Source organism: Phalaenopsis equestris, unplaced genomic scaffold (genome assembly GCF_001263595.1).
Source record: "Phalaenopsis equestris unplaced genomic scaffold, ASM126359v1 Scaffold000002, whole genome shotgun sequence".
NCBI lineage: Eukaryota > Viridiplantae > Streptophyta > Magnoliopsida > Asparagales > Orchidaceae > Phalaenopsis > Phalaenopsis equestris.
The window spans coordinates 2,580,305-2,605,833 of NW_018164444.1; the positions used below are offsets into that span (position 1 = coordinate 2,580,305).

The 25,529-nt window shown below is 33.4% G+C and overlaps 1 protein-coding gene across 1 annotated transcript in view; it reads right to left on the bottom strand.

Moving 5' to 3' along the window:
* Positions 1–15,318, bottom strand: part of LOC110025632 (heat shock protein 90-5, chloroplastic) — a 23,142-nt gene extending 7,824 nt beyond the window's left edge. The window contains exons 1-16 of the mRNA XM_020726215.1: positions 14,908–15,318; positions 6,970–7,043; positions 4,344–4,469; positions 4,176–4,269; positions 3,980–4,063; positions 3,764–3,907; positions 3,543–3,659; positions 3,183–3,230; positions 3,018–3,095; positions 2,424–2,528; positions 2,194–2,334; positions 1,966–2,058; positions 1,181–1,258; positions 849–1,103; positions 655–757; positions 372–546 (exon numbers count right to left, since the gene is read on the bottom strand). Of these exons, the coding sequence (XP_020581874.1) occupies positions 372–546; positions 655–757; positions 849–1,103; positions 1,181–1,258; positions 1,966–2,058; positions 2,194–2,334; positions 2,424–2,528; positions 3,018–3,095; positions 3,183–3,230; positions 3,543–3,659; positions 3,764–3,907; positions 3,980–4,063; positions 4,176–4,269; positions 4,344–4,469; positions 6,970–7,043; positions 14,908–15,180 (1,988 nt within the window). The 5' untranslated portion in view covers positions 15,181–15,318. The remainder of the gene's footprint in view (positions 1–371; positions 547–654; positions 758–848; positions 1,104–1,180; positions 1,259–1,965; positions 2,059–2,193; positions 2,335–2,423; positions 2,529–3,017; positions 3,096–3,182; positions 3,231–3,542; positions 3,660–3,763; positions 3,908–3,979; positions 4,064–4,175; positions 4,270–4,343; positions 4,470–6,969; positions 7,044–14,907) is intronic.
* Between the last annotated feature and the right edge of the window lie 10,211 nt (positions 15,319–25,529).

The window sequence follows — 25,529 nt, forward strand, 5'->3', positions numbered from 1 at the left end:
CCTATAGGGAATCCCTTTTGGGTTTCCTCGTGTTGGTTTCGTCCTTCTAAGTGCTAGAAGTTGATACCACGCACGCGAAACCACAAAGGAGTACCGAAGCGGGTTGAATTTCTAGAATGAGACAGGTCCCACTTCTAAGGTTCTAAGATAGTCGCAGGAAGACCCCTAAGGCTAGATCCTAACTCCTACGAGGAATACTAGACCTCACGAAAAATTGAGGTCAACAGGTGGGGAGGATAATTATGTCCTGAGGTTGAAAAAGACACAGCAATCGTTGACATTTTAATTTATTAGAAATCAGAATCGAACTGTTTCAGCTCAAAAATGATTGGCGCAAACCCAATCAATAAATGCTATACAAACATGTGTACCTTTCCATGTTGGCAGACCACCCAAACTTGCCAGAAACCAGCACACAAGGAGAGGAGCTAAGCCTCTTTGAAACTTGAACCTTCGCAACCTTATCACCAAGTTGTTGCTTTAACCAATCACACAGGAGATTGTACTCCTGCATGTTCTCTCTTTCTTTTACTTCATCTTCATCACCTTTAGTTTTCCAAAATGGCAAAAAAACAAAATAAATTATTGAAAAATCCATGTATACAAAAAATATATATATACACATGAAGAGTTTCAATTACAAAATAAACTCACCCAATTCAAGATCTTCCTTACTAATATCCACAAATTTCTTCTCTTTGTAAGTCTGGAGGTTCTGAATAGCAACCTCATCGATCGGCTCAACAAGATACAATACCTGAAAAAGAAAAATAGTGATAATAAAGTTTAGACAACAATACAATGCAAAATTTACATAAAAAAATTAAAAGAAAATATCAGTTGCTAACCTCTATATCCTTCTGGACCAGTTTCTCCAAGAATGGGGCACTTTTAGCACTCTTAAGGCTATCTGAGGCCAGGTAATAGATAGCTTTCTGATTCTCAGCCATGTTTTCAACATACTGATCTAAGCTTATCAAATCTTCCTCACTCTTGGAAGAGTAGAAGCGCAGAAGAGGGCCGAGTCGCTTGTGGTTTCCGGAATCTTCGATACAACCTAACTTGAGAAGCTTGCCAAAGTTCTCCCAGAACTTTTTATAATCCTATATCATTTTGATTAAAACTTGTTAAAATAGGTCGCGGGATGCATTCAATTGAACTCTCCTTGAGCAGTTTCTACCTCTTTGTTCTCACTTTCAGATATCTCCTGAATCATATCAAATGTTTTCCGAACAAGCCTCTTCCGCATGATTCTTACCTGCATCATTATGGTAATGTAGAAAAAAATGAGAAAACGAATGCATATAGCATAGAAAGTTGGTGATGTGCAATACTTAGTTATATAAACATGACTGCAGATGTTGGAATTTAAAAAAATAAATAAATAAATAAATCTAGCATATGGTCCAACTGAACTAAGCTTGGCTCGATAAATAGCTTGTGTGCTAACCTCAATAAGCCAACCAACAAAGCTTGATCTTGCTCCGATAAAACTAATGAGCCAGCTCAAATTAAAATATAGGGGCATTTTCATACATGCCACCCAATCCCTATGTATTTACATATCTAACGCTTAAACTTTACTATTCACATTTATCCCACCCAAATCTTCCATATCACATTAAAATATCACAATTTTTACTTTTAAAAAATGAAATAGAATTTTTCTTGCATAAAATTATAAAAACGATATAGGTTCTGGTTGCCCCTACTCTCTCTCTTTCCCCCCACCCCAACCCCCTCCTCTCTTCTCTACAATTCACCGTCTTAGTCCAAGATCTCATTCATTCCATGATTTTCATTTGCACAACTAAAATTTGCATCAATCTTCCCTTTCATAAGAAGATGAGCTGGCTTGAGCTCATTGAATTAAGCTTGAGCTTAACCTGAAGGCGGCCAACCATGATTAGACTAAGCTTATACTCTCAATCTACTATTTAATATAGAAGGCATATAATGGCTTACAATTCTACTTTCTTGAAGGATCTCGCGAGAAACATTGAGAGGAAGGTCATTGGAATCTACAACACCCTTCACAAAGCTCAAGTATCGTGGGAACTGCAAAGGAAATCAAAAACAGAACCATAAGTGCTTCAAAATAAAATAAAAACGTAAAAAAATGAATTAAAATAATAATAATAAACATGAGATTATGAGTGGCTTAAGAGTCCCTCATGTTCCAGTACAACTTACCAGCTCGCCATCAAAATCATCAGAGATGAACACACGTTTGACATACAAGCGAATATTCTTTGTCTTGGGATTTACTATATCCTCATTATTAAGAGGCGCCATTCCGGGAACATAAAGAATGCTTCTAAATTCCACCTCTCCCTGTTTATAACAGCTTGTGTTAATGCCAAAATACAAATAGCCATAAGAACTTTGATCTTGTATTCTATATGACCTATGAAAGCTCCAACCTCTGTGGTGAAGTGAGCATGAGCTAATGGATCCAAGAACTCATTAAATGTCTTCTTATAGAACTCATTATATTCTTCCTTCTCAACTTCCTTGGGATTTCGCATCTGCATATGCAAAAAAGACGGCCAGATTAGTGCATAATAAACTTCTACGGGTCCATTTTCAACCCAAAAACTTACCCAGTGAAATCACTTTTATTTTTTATTTTTTATTTTCTATTTTCTATTGTTATACTGTTTTGTTTATGTTTTGATTTGAATTGAAGTATGTTTAGTTGTGGTAGTTGTTTATAGAAACACTCAAAACATAATTTAGGCATTTTGAATGTTTTTAAAAACAAAATATAAAAACATATAAAAATAACACTATCCAAATATATTTTAAAAAACAAAATTAAACACAAAAACAAAAACCAGAAAACAAAAGTTGTGCCAAATGGGACCTTAAAGTTAGAGAGGGCCGACCACCTTTAGTATTTTTACACCAGCATACAAATCTGGTGCGAGAGACTAAACACAATGCTCTCATCTGCCTTATAATATAAAATCTACAAAATGCTGCAGAAGTTTAAAAAAAAGATGCTTAAAGCTTACCCAGATGGGCTTAGTTTCGTTTGCCAATTCCCAATCCCAGTATTTTTCAGTGACAGACTTCGTCTTCTTCTTTTCACCCTGATGTTCAGAAAAGCAAAAAATTAACTTCGCTATAATTTACAGAAAGAAATATTATAGGCGCCCACTTTGAACAAAAAACCATACCTCTGGTTTAGCCTCCTCGCCCTCCTTTTTTTCCTCTTCCTCTTCAACCTGATCAGAAAAGAAAAGAAAAGAAAAGAAGGAATAAAACAAAAGAAAAACAATGAATAGAGCTCATGTACAAAAAACAAAAAAAAAACTCTTTATTTATTAGCCCGAAGAACACTCAAAAATCAAATCGGATTATGGCTCAGATCTTTGTCAAACAAACCAACTAATGAGCCAAGCCCAGCTTAAACCAAACACGGATCAGATCAGTATTGAAATATATAGAAATCAATCTATGAATGCATTTTTACTGCAATTTAAACCAACATCCAAAACCAGTAATAGCATAAATAACAAATTCAGAAGGAAACTCACCTCTACAGTCCTTGATTTCTCCTGCCATGTGTATATGGGAAAGGCTACAAACTGAGAATAGTTCTTAACCAATTTCTGGATCGTCGAGGGATCGGCAAATTCAAACTTGTCATCTTCCTATTAAAACCAGAAGATTTTAGGATTAGAACCACAGGAGTAGTAGAATCATCTTAAACTCAGAATAATAAAATATTATAAACAAAACTCAAGAATTATCATACCCTTAAATAAAGTGTAATTTGGGTTCCCCGGCGCAGTAACTTTTCAGAATCAGACTCTTCCTTGATCACATATGAGCTACTGTCAGCTACTGCTTCCCACACATATTGCTTATCGGATTTCGGACTCTTGGTCGACACAATTACCTATTTGCAGGTTTTGAGCAAACTCTGAACAATATAATTTAGTCAGATAACTAACATGTAATTTTTAAGTACCTTTTCGGCAACAAGGAAAGCAGAATAGAAACCAACACCAAATTGGCCAATCAAACCATTATCTGCCCCCACTTCCTTATTCTCCTAAAGAACAAATAATAACTGTCAATGCATGCAAAATGTAAATATAAATAAAATAAATAAATAAATTATAAGCAAATTCAACTATTAACTACAAAAGAAGAATCACAAAAACCTTCAATGCTTTCAGGAATTTAGAAGTTCCACTCTGAGCAATAGTTCCAAGGCAGTCAATCAGCTCCTCCTTGGTCATACCAATGCCGGTATCTCTGCAAGACAGAATTCATACCTAAAATAATTTGTGTTGAAATAAAAAAGAATTAATAGATGAATGAGTACTTACGTGATAGTAATAGTCCCATTATCTGGGTCAGGTTTGATTCGAATTTCCAATTCAGAGCCGTCGGCAACGAGAGAAGGATCGGTCACGCTCAAAAATCTCAACTTGTCCAAAGCATCACTTGCGTTACTGAATGAGGCAAAGCATTTGTAAAAAGTTTCTGAAGAATTTTTTTTCAAAGGTAGCACAAACCAAATGAAACATTTCATAGTCAAATAATTAAAAAAACTCCTGATGCAATTTCCTGAGCTAGTAAAAATGCAAGTGTAATCCATGCAAAGATCCCAAAGGACACATAACTTGATGTTCAAGATTTTTTTTATAATATTCAAGTTAGATGGTAGTTTTATTCATTTAAACATTACTTGGTTTTACATATTAAACTTTATTGTGTAATACATGTGTGAAATAGTTTAACTAAATTGCATGATAGTTTAAATATTTCGAAATGATAAATGAAATTTAGGTTAAAGATTCATAATTTTTTTGTATTGTGGATAGATATTGATGGGATCATTTTGTTTTTTAATTGTAAATACTTATTCGGAGAGGAACAATTCTCTCTTAACTGTATTATTCACATGTAGGGTACATATATACAAGGAAAACAATCTCTCCTAATTTACAAACTTACCATATATACAGGGAAAACAATCTCTCCTTTCATAATCTAAATTAGGAAAGGAAATAATTCTTAATGAAAAATAAAATAACATAGAATAGGAAGGGAATAAGCTAATCAAAGGTTAAGTTGTCCCAATCAAATCCTCCATAAGATGTTCTCTAATTTACACACTACCCCTCAAGTTGGGTCGTAAATGTTGTAGAAACCAAGCTTAGTATTGAACTCTGAGAAGGTGCTTAACTAAAGAGCTCTGGTGTAGACGTGAGCAACTTGTTGGTCTATTGGGTTGTAGCTTAGCTATACAATTCCTCCATTGGCCTTTACAGAGATGAAGTGTCTATCAACATCATATGTTTGGTCTGGTCATGATGCACAGAATTGTTGGCAATACTATTAATTGTTTTACTTCCATAAAATATTAGAATATATGCCTATTGAAAGTACACCCAATTCCTTTAACAATTTTTGAATCAAGATCCCTTCATAGATTCCCGATGTGAGTGTCCTATATTCTGATTTTGCACTACTTCTAGAAACAACAGCTTGTTTCTTACTTCTCCATGTCACCAAATTTTCCCATACATAGGAGCAAAAAATTGTGGTGAATCTTCTGTCGGTGACTTTCCCAACCCAACTAGCATAAGTATAAACTTTCACCTCTTTGTTCCTGATTTTCTTAAAGATTAATCCATAACTAGAAGTAAGCCTTCTTGACAAACCTCAGAAGTTTGTACAACTTCTTCAAATGCTCTTCATTTGAGTTATTCATGTGTTGGCTCACAGTACTGACAGAGTGTAATATACGTCCTCATATGTGACAAGTAGATGAGTTTTCCTACAATTTTTTTATATATTCCCTTATCCACAAAGACGTTTTCTTCTTCCCTCTTTGACTTGTGGTTGGGACCCATTAGAGTATAAGCAATCTTACATTCAATCATCCTTGTTTCTATCAGTAGATCTAGAATGCATTTCCTCTGTGATATAACGATTCCTTTCTTGGAGCTTGCTGCCTCCATACCTAAAAAATATCTCATAGTTCTTAGGTCCTTCATTTCAAACTATGGAAAGCACTTCATTAATCTATGTTATTACTCCAAGGTCAACCCATAAAGATGTTCTGTGATATAGCCAAACCGCCATTAATATTGCAAAGCATCTTGTACATCATGACAGAATCAAGCACATTGAGATTGATTGATATTTTATCTTCGAAAAGGTCAATGGAGGCATCATTCACTTAATCTACATCCCGACTCATGTTCAAGTTGCTAATATTTTCACTAAATCCCTACCTCCAGGTAGCATCACTAATTTGAATACCTAGTTGAGCCTTTTACAACATCTATGACCCAGCTTGAGGGGGAGTGTGGAATTTCGAGTTTCCTATTTTAACATTATTCTCTTTTTGTTATGTCATATTTCTTTCCTTCTAGAGTTGGTTTATCTTTGGTAAGTTATAATGATTGTAATTAAGTTTGTCCTAGTCATTCCTTATTATATAATGAGAGAGTTGTAATTTGATTATTGAGAAATAAGAAAATATGGTTTTCTTCACCTTTCTTTAGTTATCATCATAAGAATTGACTCTGATTCACATAATAAAAATAGGAAACATTGTAACTTCCCCGAGATGCATGCAAATCTAAGTCATTTAAATTGAAACAATTATAGTGTTAAACATCAAGAAAAAAAAATTTGCCAAAATCACTACTACTTACTGTGTTCTTAATTATATAAAAACCGTATTAGAAAATCCATCCAAATCAAGTATGAACATTCAAAGCTTATAGAACTATGAATCGGCTAATATCCCATACCTAAACACTAGAATAGCAAGAATGTGTTGAAGTTTGTTTTAACTAGTTCTCTAACTAAAAATGAACGATGGATGAACATGCAATACCAATATGTATATAGTAGATGAAAAGGATGGATGAATGGGACGGACAGCCAAAAAGTACCAATCTTAGTACAGTTGATAAGCAAGTGAGATTGACCGACCTTACAAGCTCTCGAAGAAACACTTCTTTGTGGCTGTATAAGCTATGGACAATTAAATCAAGTAAGCGGCTAACCTGCAACAACCAAAGAAAAATAAACAATCTATGATGAAAAGCTCAAACAAGTTGAGTTAATTGTATCAGGACAAAACTTGAGCACTATTAAAATAATTTCAAATAAAAATAAAACATCAAAATTAGCAATAAACAAAGTACAAGGAAGCAGATGGTAAATTTTATAATTGAAATGAAGAAAGATGATCATAGCATTTTTTTTCTTTCTTTTATACTTTCTTTTATCCATCGGGAGAGATCCTATCAGGCAACAATAGAGTTAAACTGACATCTCAACAGCTACAATCTTCCTTTATTTTATTTTTTTATTTTTTTGAATTTCATTAAATGACTCAATACCTACAATCTTAAAAGTTTTAGTTCAAGAATGTCAGCAAAAAAAAACAAATGGCATCTTTTATGACGACAATACTATGACTGGGATGTTAGCAAACTAAAATCTTTCTAATTAAAAAGAAAAAACAAGCACAAAACTTGACTCTGGCAACAGGATGGAGGAATACAAGGAATGATACAACCATGATTAAGAAAACAGAATTGAGGTCCACTAAATTAAACAGGATGGATGAAGCTGTAGAGAGTTGAGCTATGCTAGAAAAGGTTAAAGAGTATAATAAAAAGCAGATAATGGAAGAAATCTATGCAGGAGTTAATATATTATACTAATATTTTCCTATTCCTACTTATAATGTTGGTAGGCTTATGTAGGTTTAGACAAGGGTACAATGGTAAAGGTGTAAAATAGATCCAAACAGTTGTGGTGATAGGAGTTTGTTTCTCATCTACATGTTATTTTACAGGAAGCTTCTATGTCACGTGTTGCTGGTAGTGTGAGGTGCTTGCTGTCATTTGTTGTGATCACATATAAAGTGATAGTCCACCTCTTTGTTTAGTACTGAGATGAAAAATTGGATTGTGTGAGAGTCCATGCTATCATAGATGAAAAACTGGATTGTGTGCGAGGTCTAGAAGAAAGTACACCTCGACAACGCGGGGCATGATAAAACAAAACGGACAAAACCTTAATATGTGAGAGTTCAGGCATTCACAAATTGTTAGCGATAGCAATTGCGAAGATATTGTCACAGTAAATTGGTGTTGGAGTTCCAGAAAGAGCATTAAATTCTTATAGTAGGTAGCACAGTGAAAGAATGACAGTGGTAGCTATGGCTAGAAATTTGTATTCAACCTCTATGGAGGACCCAGACACAGTTGGTTGATTCTTTGCTAACTAGAAGATGAAGGTTGGGCCCTGGAAGGTATAGTAGTATGTTGTAGATTTTTTATCATGGGCATTGTTGACCCAATCAGCATCTGCATAAGATGTGAGGGTAAGCTCGTCGGCGATGATGGGCAGTTTGTGGTTGAGAGTGTCTCTGAGGTAGCGAAGAAGTTGTTTTAGGAGTTGAAAATATTGAGTGAGTGGTTAGAGCATGTATTGGCCAAGGAGATTGACAACAAAGGTTATGTATGTGCATGTGAGGGTTAGCATTATAGCTTGATATTGAATCGATACAACAAACAATAAAATAAGCAAAAAAAAAACACAGATTTCATGTGGAAACTCAAGACGAAAAAAATCATGCAATAAGAAGAGTATTCACTATATCAAATTTGAAATTACAAGTGGAGAGCTTTGGCCAACAAAAAACAAAAGCGGAGAAAAATGAGTACATTGTACAAAACAAAAAGGGGCATTTATAATTTTTAACAAACCCCTTTTAATCGAAATAATTAAAAAGACTCAATAGAACAACAATGTGTATTGTAATCTAAAGACTATTATAAGATTGATCAAAAGGTTGAAGCCTTCAATCCGCATACTTATGGTTTCTTTGTAAAGCCTCAAACAGCGTGCTCATAATTTCTTTCTAAAGCTTCAATCTGTGTGCTCATAATTTTCTTATAAGACAATCAGCAGGACCCCGAATTCTGTAGAAGTCTCCATCTTGAAACGAATTTTTAAATATACAAAATAAAACTTACTCTACCTCTTCCATCAAGCTCTAAAGGTCAACACAATGAATATCAACCAAGTCTAAGCAATGCTCAAACTCAACTATCGGGAGTGTCTTGCTCATTATATCCGTAGGATTATCATGGGTATCGATCTTGCTAACAATAATATCATCACAAGCAATAACTTCACCAACGAAGTGGTAATGAACATCAATGTGCTTGGTTCTCTCATGAAATATTTGATCTTTACTGAGACATAGCACTTTGACTATCACACCTTAGTGTGTCGATCTTTAAATCTTTATTGTGTTCTTCAAATAGATAGTTCAATCAGAGAGCTTCTTTGTCAGCTTCAGTAATTATCATGTACTCAACTTCAGTTGTAGATAGTGTCACTGTTGTATATAAAGTAGTCTTCTAGCTAATCGCACAACCACCAATAGTAAACATGTATCATGTAAGTGATCTTCTATCAAAATTTTCACCAAAATCTGAATCAACATAGCCAATAACTCTATTTGCAGTCCTCTCGAAAAACAAGCATCTTTTTTTACATAAATATCTAAGAATCCATTGAATTGCTTTTCAATTCTCCTTACCTGGATTACTCATATATCAGTTAATTGCACAAACTATATATAATAAATTTGAACAAGAACACATCATAGCATACATGAGAGATCTCCTTACACTAGAGTATGGAGCTCGAGAGATATACTCAATCTCATTATATGATTAAGAACATAAAGCTACTGAGAGTCTGAAATGCACGGCTAATGAAGTACAAACAAGTTTGGCATTCTACACATTGAGCCTATGCAGAACTTTCTCAATATACACTTGACTTAGAAATAACTTATCTACATTTCTATCTCTCTGAATCTTTATGCCAAGTATTTTTTTTATAGCTCTAAAATCATTCATTCTCACTGCTAAGTTGAGCTTTTAACATTTTGATATCTTATATATTCTTAGCAGCTATCAGCACATTAATAACATATAAGAGCAAGTAAATAAATGATTATTTATTATTTTTTCTTGAAATATACATACTATCATAATTACTTCTCTTAAACTCATTAGCAATCATGAATGAGTCAAATTTCTTATTTCATTGTCTAGAAAACTGTTTCAAATCGTAAAGAGATTTCTTCAATAAACAAACATGACTTTTTTTTCATCTAACCACAGTCTTCAGGCTGGTGTATATAAATGTCCTCCTCAAGCTCTACAAAAAATACAGTCTTTACATCTAACAGTTCAAGCACAAGCTCATGTTTAACCACACTACCGAGTTTTAATTGAGCTATGTTTGACCACAGAAGAGAATACATATGTAAATTTTGCACCTGCAATTTGATCGAATTCCATTGCAACAAGTCTTATCTCTGCATCTTCTACTCCTGGTGTACATTCCTTCTTAAATAGCCATTTGCAGTGAATAGTCTTCTTGCCAAGAAGCAATTTACCAAATCCCAAGTCTTATTTTTGTGTATGGAATCAATCTCCTCTTGCATAGCAATCATTCACTTACTTAACTCAACTGACTTTATTCCTTATAGCTAGAAAATTCTTCAGTGCGCTAAATACATTCAGCTATATTTAGAGCATTAGCAACCAAATCAACCTCACCATACCTATTAAACGGCTTAATTTCTCTTTTGTTATATTCTTAGCAATAGAATACTATCATGGTAGTTATCGTGGTAGTGGGAAAGCAACATCATCATGATTATCGGGATTTGACTTAGAAGTTATACACGAAGATGTACTTGTATAAATCTGGAACTCCATTTGTCTATGAGACATCTTCTAATCATCACCCTCACATTCTATGGTAGATGTTGTATGTCATATGGCAGACTCATCAAATATAACATCTCAACTAATATCACTTTCTTGATTTTTGCACCACAACTTATAACTTTTAACTTCAATTTTCAACCAAAAAATAAGCACCTTATAGATCTAGGCTATAATTTATCATATTATTAATGTGAGCATATGCAAGGCGGCCAAAAATTCTTAAATTAGAATAATTTGTAAGTTTACCTGCTCATATCTAATGTAAAGTCGTTTTTTTTTTCCAATAGCAATGAAAAGAGAGCGGCTCATCAAATAGCAAGTTGCAGAAGCAGTTTCAAACCAAAATGACATAGGTAGCCTAACAATGAAGAGTATACAATGAGCCTTCTCCAATATAGTCTTATTTGTTAACTCTATCACGCCATTTTAGTGAGGAGTGTGTCGAACTGTGAAGTCACTCATAATTTCTTCTTACTTGCATATGGCATTATTCTCCCGAACAAAACTCAAACACATTATCAATGTGAAGACGTTTGATTTATTTTATAGTTTGTTTCTTGATCATAAGCATCCACTCCTTAAAAAAATGTTAAAACACCACTCTTCTTCTTAAAGAAGAAAACATAAATCTTTCTTGAGAAATCATCCATTAACGTCAACATATATTTGGCACTATCTTCAAATCATACTATAGATGGCAACCAAAAATCAGAATCTATGTAGTCTTATATTTTCTTGATATTATGAATGTCAATATTAAACTTAACTCTCTTATTTTTCAAATACACAGTGCTCACAGAACTTCTATTTAGTAAAATGTTGACCATTTAAAAGTCATCTTCTACTCAGTTCAATCATCTCATTCTCAATCATATGACCAAGGCGTAAATGTCAAATTCTAGTTGTTTCATCATCTGATATAAAAAAGGTAGTAACTGTTGCATCACCTATCACTGCAGAGCCTTACAAAAGATATAGTCCGGCAACCTTTAAAACTCCACCTTCACCAGAATAAGCGTATCATTTAGAATCAAAGAGTACTTAATAAATTACTCATTTTTAGATATGGAACATGTATCACCTTTCTAAGTGCTCTGATGACTCCAAACATTTTGATTTGAATAGTTACAACACTGATAATCTTACGTTGAGCATTATCACACATAAACACGATAACCTACGACACTATTTCATATATTGAAAATTAGGCTATACTGGGACACGCGAAACACGTGGGCTGAATTAAGAACTCAATCATCACAAAGTTCAATATCATAGACAATTAAAAGTTCACCATCACTAGTAGCTTCTTCAACAACAATGACTTCACCAGAATGATCTAATTTTTTATTTTTTGATTTAAATATATTTTCTTATTTTTATTCTACAACTTGTAGCACACAGTTTTGATGTGCCTTTTTTTAGACAGTCATTACAGATCTAATGGTTTTGATCTACTCTTTTTATCAACACCAGAACTCCTCTCTTGAGTTCTACCTCGAACAACAAGGTCTTCTCCTTGAGCAATAGGTTCATCCACAAGTTGTCTCATCTTCTCTTTAAAAAATAGAACATCTTATACTTCATCTAGAGTAAGTATTTATCACACATACAAGATTTTATCTCTAAACGTTATATATGACAAAGGTAACGAGCCCAATATGAATAATGTCAAATCTTCTTTGTCATACTTAGCTTTTATAGCTTCTAAAGCAGAAATGATTATCTTAACGATGATTAAGTAATTTACAATAGATACATCTTTTGTCATTCTGTGAGAAAACAAATGCTGCTTCAAATGCAACTTATTCGTCGGACTTTTCATCATGCATAATGACTTTAATTTCAGAAATAACACGATAGCAGTCTTCTCCTTCAAAACATTCTATAGAATTTGATTTGATAGATGAAGATGAATTTGACAAAGAGTTTTTTTTATCTTTATGTTGCTTCACCTCCAACATCCATGATGAGGGCATCCTTTCAAAACCAAGTAGCACATCATCTAGATTCATTTGTGCTAAGACAGCTCGCATTTTAATATGTCAAAGCAAAAATCTAGAGTTGTCATATAAAAGAAGGATGTCGTACTTCATTGTTGTCATCGTCGAGATCAAAACTTGGCTCAAATACCACTCGTTATAACTTCATATTGAATCGATGCAATAAACAATGAGATATGCAAAAGAAAAACATAGATTTAATGTGAAAAACTCAATATGAGAAAAACTACGAACATTGGAGAATTCATTATATTGAATCTGAAATTAAAAGCGGAGAGCTTTGGCCAACAAAAACCAAAGGAAAAAAGTGAGTATCTTATACAAAATAAAAGAGGGTATTTGTAGTCTTTAAAAAAGGCCCCTTTAAAAAAAATTAAAAAGAGTCAATAAAGCAATAACACACCGGTTGCAATCTAGAGGCTATTATAAGATTGAACAAACGGCTAAAGTTTTCAATCCACATGCTCATGGTTTCATTCTAGTCTCAAACTGTGGGCTCATGGTTTCCTTTTAAAGCTTCAATCAATGTGCTCATAATTTTCTTATAGAAAAAAAAGCAGGACTCAAAAAATTCGAGTTACAAATTTAGCTATTAGATACTGAAAGAATTCAATAACGTGTTTGTATTATTTAAGGTCTAGCAATGGAATTGTGGATGTGCTGAGGGAGAGCAATTTTGAGGGTAATAGAGTGACAACAAGTTTGAAGTGTAGCATGTCCGATATTAATGATAATGTTATTGATGTATGATGTTTGATGACGAAAGTACTCGGGGATAATATGGTGTACTTGAAAGCCTAAGAATTGTGAGTAGGTCCCATTGAATTTTTTGGCTTTTATAGCTATAGGAGAATTACCAGTGACGTGAGTGTCATCAACATACACGAATAAATAGAGGGCTTTGTCATTATGGTGATAGAAAAAGAGAGACGGATCTACAGCGTTGAGGTGAAAACCATGATTCGGGCGGTGAGTGCAAAATGTGGTATATCATTGTTTGTGGACTTGTTTTAGGTCGTATATGGCTTTTTGTAGCTGGCAAACACTATGAGGATACCGTCCAAATGGTGTGACATGTATACAAGTTCATCAAATTTGCCATGGAGAAAGCCGTTAGAGACGTCGAGAAGTTGAACTGGACATTCATGAAATGTTGAAATGGTGAGAAGGATGTGAATGGTAGGAAGTTTCTATGGAAATTGAGGCCTTGTAGTTTTTTGAATCCTTGAGCTACAAGTCAAGCCTTGTGGCAAGCAATGTTACCATAAGCTATATAATTTATCTTGTGTGTCCATTTGCAACTTAGGATACTAATTTCCAGGTGTCCTATTATTGGAGGGAAAGGAATTCAATAAACATTGCTTCCGTCCAACGGGAAGTTGGGTAGCTTTAGTGAAGCACGTAAGATCAGAAGAGGAGGTGTTTGGAAAGATGTGATGGGCTCAATTGAGAATTTTTTTGGCTTGAGAGAACTTGCTTTGGAGGGATTCACTATGGGGTGAGAGCAGGTAGTTGAAGTAGCTTGGATTGATTTTGGAGGGATGACTGTGCAATGGATGTGTTTGGTAAAGGCAGAGAGTAGTAACTGTGTTAAAGTAAAGGGGCTGGATGTTGCAACTGTTGGATGGATGTTAGTTGTAGGTTGTTGGCTGGAGATAAGAGTAAAGGGTATGATTTGAGTTGGCGTTTGAATTTGTAGTAGATGTTTGTAAGGAAATGTGGTTTCATTACAGATGACATGTCTAGTGATGATGAGCTTCCTGGAGTGAGGTGGTCGTAACTGCAGTAGCCCTTGGGTTGAGAGCTGTATCTTAGAAACACACTAAGCTGATCTGGGGGATAGATTGTAAGCTGCTGAAGGTTGGGTCTAGTAAATCCTGAGCAGCAAAACGTGCGTGGATGCGTATATGCTGGTTTCTTTCTATACAGTAGTTGCTATTAGTGTCAAGATTTTCTCCCAAGGCAAAAAAAAATTTAACTTGCAGGCCCATAACGACAAACAGAAAATTGTAACATCAATACAGCATTAAAACCAACATATATCACCAAAATTTTCACAGAAAAAAGGAAAAAAAAAACAAAGAACAAGACCACACCTCAGCCTGGTACTCGTATTTCTCACCCCCAACCTCCTCAGTTCTCTCCTTCTCTGCAACCGCCGCTTCGCATCGAACAGAAAAGCTTCCATCTCGCTTCCTCCCAAGCTTCCAAGTCAATCCAGAGATTGAAAATTCTTTTCTATTGTAAAGAGGCTGAGAAAGAACCGAGCTTTGGAACCCAAAGGCTCTGCGGGAAGTGAAGTTTGAGGAGAAAAGCGACGGTTTAAGAGAGGACACTGCGCCAAGAGTTCTGCTCCCAACCGGCGCCATGAAAAAGAGTTTGGCTTTCTTGTTTGTTGTACACGCTTCGGCTTTCTGTGGATAAGAGCTGAGGAGAAGCAAACCCTACCGGGGAGAGGGAGGGTTTTAGGAGAAGATGAGGAGAGAGAATGAACCCGCGGATCTCATTTTTTCATTAAACCCCCCCCAACATTTTGTTATTTAACATGTTTCTATAAATTGGAGAGTCAAAACCTTTCTAAAATTAACAGTAAAGAAATTATTTCGATCACCGCAATTAAATTTTATTTTAAAAAAAAAGTTAAAAGTGCGGCCCACCAAAATATAATTTTACGGTGATCGACAGTCTAGATCAGACACCGCATGTATCTCTGCATACGGTGTTCGTATGAAATAATTTTTCGCCAAAATCCCCCCAACATTTTGTTATTTAACATGTTTCTATAATTTGGAGAGTCAAAACCTTTCTAAAATTAAGGATAAAATCCCTCGCCAAAATTGAGAAATTATTTTATACGGGTGTCCGATCTCTACTGTCGATCACCGCAATCAAATTTTATTTAAGAAAATGTTAAAAGTGGGGCCCACCAAAATACACTTTTACGGTAATCGACGGTCTAGATCAGACATCGCATGTATCTCTGCATACGATGTTCGTATGAAATAGTTTTTCGCCGAAACTAGCCTATTTAGAGTTGTTTTGTAATTACTTTTTTTCGAATTAGTTTTGGAGTTTGTTTGATTTAAATTGTAAAATAAATAAATAATGTGCATTTTAATTTCCTTTTTTTTAATATCAATATAAAATGATTTTTTAAAGTTTTATTGTAATAGAAAGTACTTGATCAAAAGAAAGTGCGGTGTTTACATACATGTCACTCAATTCCTATGTATTTGCATATCTGACACCAAAATTTTACTTTCCAAATCTATGCCACCCAAATCTTCATATAATAACAAAAATATCACCACTTTATGTTAAAAATGTGAAATGCATAATTTCAAGCATTGATGAGATGGCATGTATTTGAAAATTGGGTGGTATGTATGTAAATCTTTGAGGGAATTTGATTTTAAGCCACATTTATAATTCCAATTTCATCATGAATTTCTCCAAGAATAGCTTGTTTTCCCAAAAAAAACTGGTGCCAACATGCCTAGCTTTGCTGACCTAAATTAGCCCATGATGATGAATCTACACACTATCTAGGATCCATGACATCCATATGATATTGAAGCTTATGTGACATCCCTTATATAGCTTTAATCCTTTACTGCCCCCAAGCAGAAAAAAGTCGTTTAGGTGAAATGATGGTTAGCTCGCCACACTAGATAGCATCATAGCTAAGGTTGTCAAAACAGCTCGTTGTTCGCGAACAACTTGTGTTCGGCTCGTTCGCTAAGTTAACGAGCCGAACTCAAACAACACAAATAAATATTCGTTCGTTCGCGTTCAGCTCATTTTGGCTCGAAATACTACTAATCAATTAATTTTTTGTAATATTTTTAAAAAGTTTAATTAAATACAAGGCTACAAAAGATTTATAATCAATAAAAAGTATTAATTAAGAAAGAAGAATAAAAAATATTAAATTAGATTCAAATGATGTTTTAATATAAATAATAATTTTTAAAACTTGCTGAAACCCTTATTGTCTTATGTCTTATGGCTAAATGATTAGGGTTGTTAAAAGGACACTTTGTTCATGAACAGCTCGTGCTCGACTCGTTTGCTCGAGGCGAACACGAACACACTTTTTGAGCTCGAAATATAAACGAGCCGAACACGAGCTGAGCTTGGCTCGCTCGTGTTCCGCTCGTTTACACCCCCTATGTGCATCCCTTAGATAGCTTTAATCCTTTACTAACTTAATATATCTATTGACTTTGACCAAATGTCAATGATTAATTATGTCAACAACTGATAAACAATGAATGACAATTAATAGGAAATGTTAGAATAATATGATGGAATGTGGTCAACATTGTCAAGATAAAAGACAATTCAACCTAGATGATAAGTATTTGATGATGATGGATGGGAATGTTGGATGATAGTCATTGATAGGCATTAAGTGATGGTTGGTAAAAAAATATCAAATTTAGGCAATGGTGGACAATAAGCTTGTTCATTCACTTAATAAGTGAAAACATTTGGAGAACAAAACAAAATATTTGTCTGTTTTTATTTAACAAGCATCAAATATTGATGAGCAATATAAAGATTGATAACACCAAAATAAATTGAGTGTTGATAGGAAAATAGCATGATCATTATCATGATATGAAGTGAAAAACCACTGATAAGATGCACATCAATTGTTGGAAATTGACAGATGTAACGTGCAAAAAAATTGGTTGTTATCAAATGAAAATGAATAGAGAACATCTAATAATAACATATGATGGTAGGTGGTTAGCTTGGTAATTCTTGTAGTACAAGAGAGTATCAAGGGACTAACAAGAGGTAAACTTAATCGATGGCTGGTAGATGTTTAGTGAACATCAAATAATTTAAATGATATTGTGTAGTAGGTTTGGAAATTCTTTTAATCAGTGGGGAGAATAGAATACTAGGAATATATGCATCAAATTTTGATGGTTGATGGTTGATAGGCATTGATCCTTAGTAAGCATCAAACATCTATCAATAGATAATATTAATATAACACATCATGATCATTATTTTCTTAATTATTTTAAAGTGTAAATTTTATGTAGATGTAATATAAATTATTGCATTTCCTAATGCCCTTATAAATTTAACTTCTTATGTTATATTATATTATGGACCAATGTGTGTTGAGTTGTTTCTTATTTTATAGGCCATTTTGGGCCTTTATAGTATATAAATAATGGTAGGTATAAAAATATTTATAGGGTTGATGGAAAGTAATAACTTGTTAATAGAATTAAATTTCTAGGTACGTTTATATTTTTTGATCACTCACATATATTTTATGAGTAAAAAGTCTCTTGCAATACTAATCACTTGATTACTGAATAAGTAGTTATTTCCTAAGTTGTTCTTATGTACTTTTCACTCCTAGGTGAATGACAATTTGAATATGTAAATTATTAGTCTTATAGAAAAACTTTTAAGGAAGCTGATCATTCATTGAGATTGATTTCAGATCATCGTTATTATTTTCCATTTATAGTCTTATATTGATCATAGTTAGTTCATACATAACTTTATTTTTTTCTTTGGTTTTGTAACAACTACACTTCAAAGGTGGTTGGCATGTAAAAAGTTTAAAGTAATGCACCATTGTTAAATGCTTTTGATAGTATTTGTGCTCAATAATAGTCATGTTTATCATCATTTGCTTAGTAATTAAAGGTTATCATTGTAATCATCCAATTGCATTTATTTAAAAATAATTTTAGTTTTTCATGTAATACTTTATAATTTCTTACATCAAATTTAATAAAATAAGTATTTCTTTTAAAATACTTTTTTATGCCCTCGAGGAATTTTCTAAGAGAAGCTCTACAAATGTCCTTAGCATTGTTTACCGTGAGATATCTAGAAGTTACTAGACTCAAACATCCTCAAATCTCCTTAAGTGTTTTCTTACAAATGTCTAGGTGTTAGACTGAAACCAATTGCAAAAGCCTTGCATGATGGCAAAAGCAAGGTTATACGGCTACTGTAAAGGGTAAAATAACTCACATGCTGAGGAAATAATGTTAGCCCATCATTTTCAGCCCAAAATGGCGTTATAACACCAACACATATTTAAGGTCATAATCTCAACGGAAACACTAAAAAATAAGTTTATATGAGGGGAAATGCAAGAACTTAGCATGGATTTTCGATAACAATATCATAGTCTAGTTTTTCTTAACACATAATGTAGGATATTACTAGAAAGGAAGTCAAAAAGGAAAAAAAAAATCACCTATGGGACAATTGAACAATATTTAAAGCTTGTGATAACAACGAATGAAATTTTTGGTGTTGAGAAGCTCCACCATTAGGGGGAAGATTAACCCGAAGAGGCAAGAAGAACTTGTATGCTCTCCCAGTTAGAAAATTGGTTGCAAGAAACTCTAAATTCTCACTCCTATCAACCTTTCCAATTCATAAGGTAGAAAAAATTAACCATTCTCCAACCCTTAGGCTATCCCTATTATAAGGGAAAAAGTAGGTGCAACACTGCTGCTTCGGACTTGACATTGGGGCACTATTGACATGAAAAAGGTCACATCAGGTGATAAGATAGGGTGCATGGCTCAAAACGTGACTCATTTCATCTTAGACATTATGTCTCGATTGAAGGTTTTGGTGCTACTAACATGACAGAAGTCATGTCAACAGTCATCATGGTAGTTGTCCAATCGGAAGTCGCCTTCTGGACCCCAGCTACAGGGTTTCCTAGTATCAGACTTGGCATCAAGGTGTTGTTGACATGTCTAGTGCCATGTCAGTGCTTTACAATGATGTTTATCAATCATCACTACAGGTTCATCCTATGTCCAACCTAGGTCCAACCCATGTCTAATCCTGGCCCAACCCAGGTCAACCCAGGTTCAACCTTGGTCTAACCCAAGTCGACTAAGGTTCAAACCAGCTTTAACCCAAATTGAACCCAACCAAACCCAATTCATACCCGAACACAACTTCAACTAACCATAGTTGAACCAACTAACCTTAACTCACCCTCAGCCCAAGTCTAAATAGATCTGAACTTAAATCATGTCATGCAGTACTCCATGTGTACTGTGTTAAAAATCATGTTTTGCAATCTAAATTTTCATGTATCATGTGTGGTTCTTTTTGAAAAACAAACAAAAATAAAAATGGATAAAAAAGGAGTAGGAGAACATCTTACATGATGGTTCTCCCCTAAACATTTAATAAGACATCAAAAACTTAAGAATAAAACCAAATGGAGAACAACAACCTAGAAAACCAATTGAAAAACTATAACTTAGGAGGGCATTGATTTTCATTTTAACTGACAAACCTAAAATATAAAATAAAACACAAACTAAAATATTGAACTCCAAGAAAAAATATAAATCTACCAACATAAAGAATGAAAAATAAACTTAGGTAAATCTGACACATACTCTATGTTAACTAACTTAAACACAAGAATCGAAGATCGCACACCTACCCTAGGTTAGTCTAAGTATAAAAACCTAGATTAGTCTAATAGGTGCCCTAATTTGTGCTAATAAATATGACATATAAAATAAACAACCTTAACCCCTAAAACTAAAGCAATGTCCTAACATGAAGTAATCAATGGTTACCGATGAAGGAATTTCAAATAACCTTGAAACAAAGAAACCCTCTAGATGTCATGATCATGATGCTTAAGGAGAATTTCTCATTATAAGGCTGGTTATAGTTAAAGAATACAAAGATAACTGGGATGACAGAATGCCATAGAGAACTTGACTGGGGGCATTATTCCCAAAGTATAAGTTAATGCATCTATTTAGATTCCTTATTAGGTCTAGAGGTTGTCCAAAATTAGAGTTTCACTTCCATCTATAAATTCTTTATGCCCAACTCTGTTCTTCAGTTTAAGAATCTCAATAACTTCAACCCAGTCAAAATAAATTCATTCTTGATCCCATCCTTGATTAAATTTGATCGATCAAAATTCATCCAGCTCATTATTAAAATCACCACCAAAATTCAATCATTTAGGTAAATCTTCCTCCCTAAATGGCTAATTCCCATTATCTGTGCCTTTTAATGACACATTGTAGTCAAACTATAAGCCTCATCCTTTTGAGCTTAATTCTTTATAAACTTGAAACTTGGATCCTTCCTTCATCTACGAAATCTCAACTTCAAAAGTACAACCTATAATTTGGATAACATAATTCATTATATTAATCGAGAGTTTCCTTTAGAATTCACGACTTTGAAGATATAATTAACTATGAGAGCTTGTACTTGTAGAGAATCTGAACCCATAATAAAATAAATCTTATTTTATACATTAAGGTAAGGAAAAAAATCCTGACCTACAAAGATTTTCATCATCTGAATGATTAGGCCTATTTTAAGATAGTATTTCCTCTTATCGGGGTGATATATTGTTCTTTAAATATTGTGTTTGATCATTTAGATAAAAGTCTTTCAAAAATTCTATGATGGTGGAAACATGAAATTCTGCACTAAGATCTATCAGGCAAACAAGAACAAGAACAATTAATGGATGACAATCCAACCCTATATCAGACTCATCGATTTACATCATTTGAAGCATCATTGTTGGTTTAGTTGAGGTTCATCATTTGCTTAAGTGTTCATCCCCTTTTAAATTGTTCAGACGTTGATATTCAACTAGCAAAAACACACCCTAAAACTAATAAGGAGACTATGGAAAGTAAATCTTAGATTACTATAGTAGCTTAATTATTTTAACTACAACAACTTTGAAAAATTGACCTAGTGCATAATAAGCTTACTATGTTAGTCTAGAAACATGTAAGAAAAATCAATCATAACCTAATAACAGAGAATCATCTACTTGCCCTTGTAAGCATCTATCAGGCGAACATAACAATAAAAATACAAAGCTTAACTACTCCTATGATGTCTACAGGGATAGTGCCTTACGACGTCTAAAGGTGGGTGAATTATGAAGTAGGAAAATTTATTTTTATTTAAGATGACCTTAGTCAAGATGCCCATGACCTTCTGTCATTATGGGGTTATTGGGTTTTGGATCTACATCGTCATGTAAGGTGGTTAACATATTCTGACCAGAAGATTTTTGTTAGAAATTTAAGGTTGGGTCATCCAAGAAATCTTTGTAGACCTAGGTGTTAATTATTATTATTATTCAAGCTATATTTGGTTTTATTTGTTCAATAGGGAGTCATTTTACATTTTAGTGTCCTCTGAATTTTATAAGGTTATGATCTTATCTTTATTTGATTTTTATTTGAATTTAATCAATTTGATTTTTAATAAGATTCACTTTAATTAATTTGATTTTTTTATTAGGATAATCATTAATTAATTTGATTTTCTTATCAGAATTGTCATTAATTGATTGAATTTTCTTATCAGGATTGTCTTCTATGGTGACCCTGGTCAAGATCATATGGTTATATCATCCTAGAGTCGTTAGGGTTTGTGGTCTGCTTGGTTACAATGGACCAGAGGAGTCCTTGTTAGCAATTATGGGTTACCCCATTCAAGGCCTCCTAACAAACCAAGGTTGATTTAGTCAAGTTTAAGCTAAAGTCTTAATGTATTTTTAGGGTAGATTCATCTTTTTTTATTTGATCACTTGGTGATGATCTAGTTATATGCTTTTGATTTGTTTAGGTTTAGTTGGCTTATTTTATTTGATTTGAGATTTTTTTTAGTTTATGAGGGGTATATTCATAAGCTTGTCATTCTTGACCTAAGCCGCTCTGTCTCAAAGTGGAAGTTGTTTAATATATTTTAATGTTTGTTGTTTGGATATTTTAAAGTGATTAATTGAGAATTTTAATCTTGTTAACTTTGTTGGTAGAGTTTCAGATAAGTTTTTAGTATTTTATAATTTTAGGTTAAGTTAGCTAAACTTCAAGTTCATAAACTTTGTTTATTATTATTTTTAAATTATTTTAATCATTGAGATTATTTTTGTAATTCTACTTAATTTAATCCAATTTTTTCCAATCTTAACATTTTGCTAATTGTTAATCATGTTAGTCCAAGTTTTATGAATTTTAATTTTCTTAAAGTATTTAGGTTCAAAGGTTAATGAATTGGCAAGGAAATAATCTTGTAATTTTAATTATAAGTTTCATTATACATTTAATTATTTCAAAATTTTATTAGTGAGTTATAATTGAATTATCTTTAGAATTTTATGATTTTAGTATACAGATTATTTTTTAATCTTATCTTATTTATTGTTATTATTACGGTTCAACTTTAATTAAGGTAGTATTAAAGTGGCTCGTGGACTTAGCTAAATTTCCTTTCAAATTTTTTTAGATAATTAGTTGATGATTGGCCTTAACTTAAGTTAATTAAAGTAAACAAACATTCTATGACATGATTTTTTATGATTTTAGATAATTACAATTTCGCCCCTAAATTTGTTCTTAGTTTGACTTAAATTTCAACTTAACTATTTCATCTCATATGTTAATAAAATTTAATTATTAAGATTTTAAAATTTTAATTTATGTCTTAATTAAATTTTTGAGGCCAAGGGCTCAAGTGTAATTTTACATCTTTACAAATATACCCTCATTTGTTTTAGGTGATTTTTAGGTTTAACTAGGCCAAGTTATCATTTTATTTCATTTAGTTCAATGAGTTTTATTTCCTTTTAATTTTTCAATTGAGTTTATATTTTTCTAATGTTTGTTTTAATTTTTAAGTTTATTTTTTTAAGTTAATTGTTACTTTCATTAAAAATTAGGGTTTTTTTTAATTAAAAGATGACATGTGTCTTCAGGAAATTAGGGAACATTTCCACGGATAAAGAGCACACCATATTCAAATTCATGATTTTTTTTATTAATATTGAATTTTTTAACGATTTAATTACTTATTAAGGGATTAAATTAATTTTAAAATTAATTATGAGTTAAATTATTTAAGTTTCATTTTTATTAAATTCTCTCACTCTACGAAGTTTAGAGGTATTTTATTTTATTTTTCTCATTTCAATTTAATTAGACTTGAATTTTTAAAGGTATTTAGATTTTTTGGGAATTAATTACTTTAGAAAATCCTGAATTTTCTATTTAAACTGCGAACTGAGTCAGGCCCTGCATCATCCTCGGTGTCCCCGAAAGTCTACGCGTCGCTTTGTGGTTGGGTGCTCTTTCTACGTAGGTTGTTGTGATGGCTTTGATCTGATGCTCTACTTTGTCGTTTTGCCATATGATCTAATCACGACCGTCCATTCCAAAAACACGGAAATTGACAACATTTATGCATTGTCTTCATGGGGACAATGAACCGAGACCGTCCAACCTCAACGCTTCCGTGCTTGATCTGGCTAATCCACCAAGCAGAATTTGATTCTAGTTGATCCTAAACATTCATCCAAGCTTGAGTAACACATCTATACACTTAACCTGCATCGAATTTATAGTTCTCTTTATAAATGATCAAACTGGAAGGTAAATTCTGAGTTTTCGTCCATTACCATTGCCCAAGAAGAGATGCCTTTTTGGGTTTGACAGAAATCATCACCTTGACTCTAGTAAGCTTTATGAAGTGTTGATTTAAAGCTCCCTCACCTCCTTGTATAAATTTAATTGAAGGGTTGCTTGAGTTGGTGTTAAATGAGGTTAGAGGCTGCGAGAATTGGGAGTTTTGATTGGGGATGTGCTTTTGGACCTCTTTTAAGCTAATGAGAGGGTTAATTTAAGTTTAGAGGAGTTTTGTGGTAAGGTCGTGAAATACCCTGGCGTGGCTTGATGAAATTAGGGTTCTCTAGTTGGGGGGGAGGCCTGTAAATAATTAGAAATTAAAGTGAAGGTTTATGGCTTGAATTTGGGAGTGAGAACACAGAGTTTGGTTGAGTAATTGGGGAGTCTAGATGTCTTTTTGCAAGACCTTTGCTTACCCACTTTGAACCATATCACTCCTTTTGAATCTTCGTCGATGTCATCTCGTAGGCCCTGATTGCGGATAGGTTGTCACCCATTTGTGATATGGTGATTCAACCTCTACCCTTATGACTTGGTTAAGCCTTGGAAGCATTGTGTGAATCCTATGAATCAATTTGGTTAGTTCACGGGCCCCGTGTGTCGACGAGTCGCTACCCATTTGGGATGTAAGAGATTCACTCTCTGCCCTGTGGTTTAGCGAGAGTTTTGAAAATAGCAGAACATCCCTGTAAGATATCATTTTTTTGTGACACCCTTTACTAACCATCATTCAAATTTAAGTATGATTTTTTTAATCGAGAGCATTCTTGGGCATCTCCCAAAATTTAATTAGCCAAACAAGATACGTCTTTTTGAGAGTGCTCTTGAACCCCAGACAAACACACAAATTTAGTTCTCTGGTTACTTGGGCTGCTTATGTAGTTATTCTTTCGTAGATATTCAATTCTAGATTTCTCAATCAGATCTTATTTAGACGTACACTCTTGACATATCGGATGAGGTTTACCTCACATAAGCTCTTTACATTCTTTCTTCAATTTGTTTGCCTAGTTTTCGTCTTACTTTCTTTTTTTCTGATCCCTCTTCTTCTCTGAATCACTATTCACTACTGTTTTTACTCGAAAAATGTCAATGTACTTGTTCTAAATCACTATTCACTACTGTTCATCAGCACATTCATTTTCCCTCTCTTTTCCTCTCTTGTTTCTCTCCACCTCTCTATGTTTAAATATTTACATATTCAACGTATAAGTTTCAATTTTTAAGTAAAGTGTCAA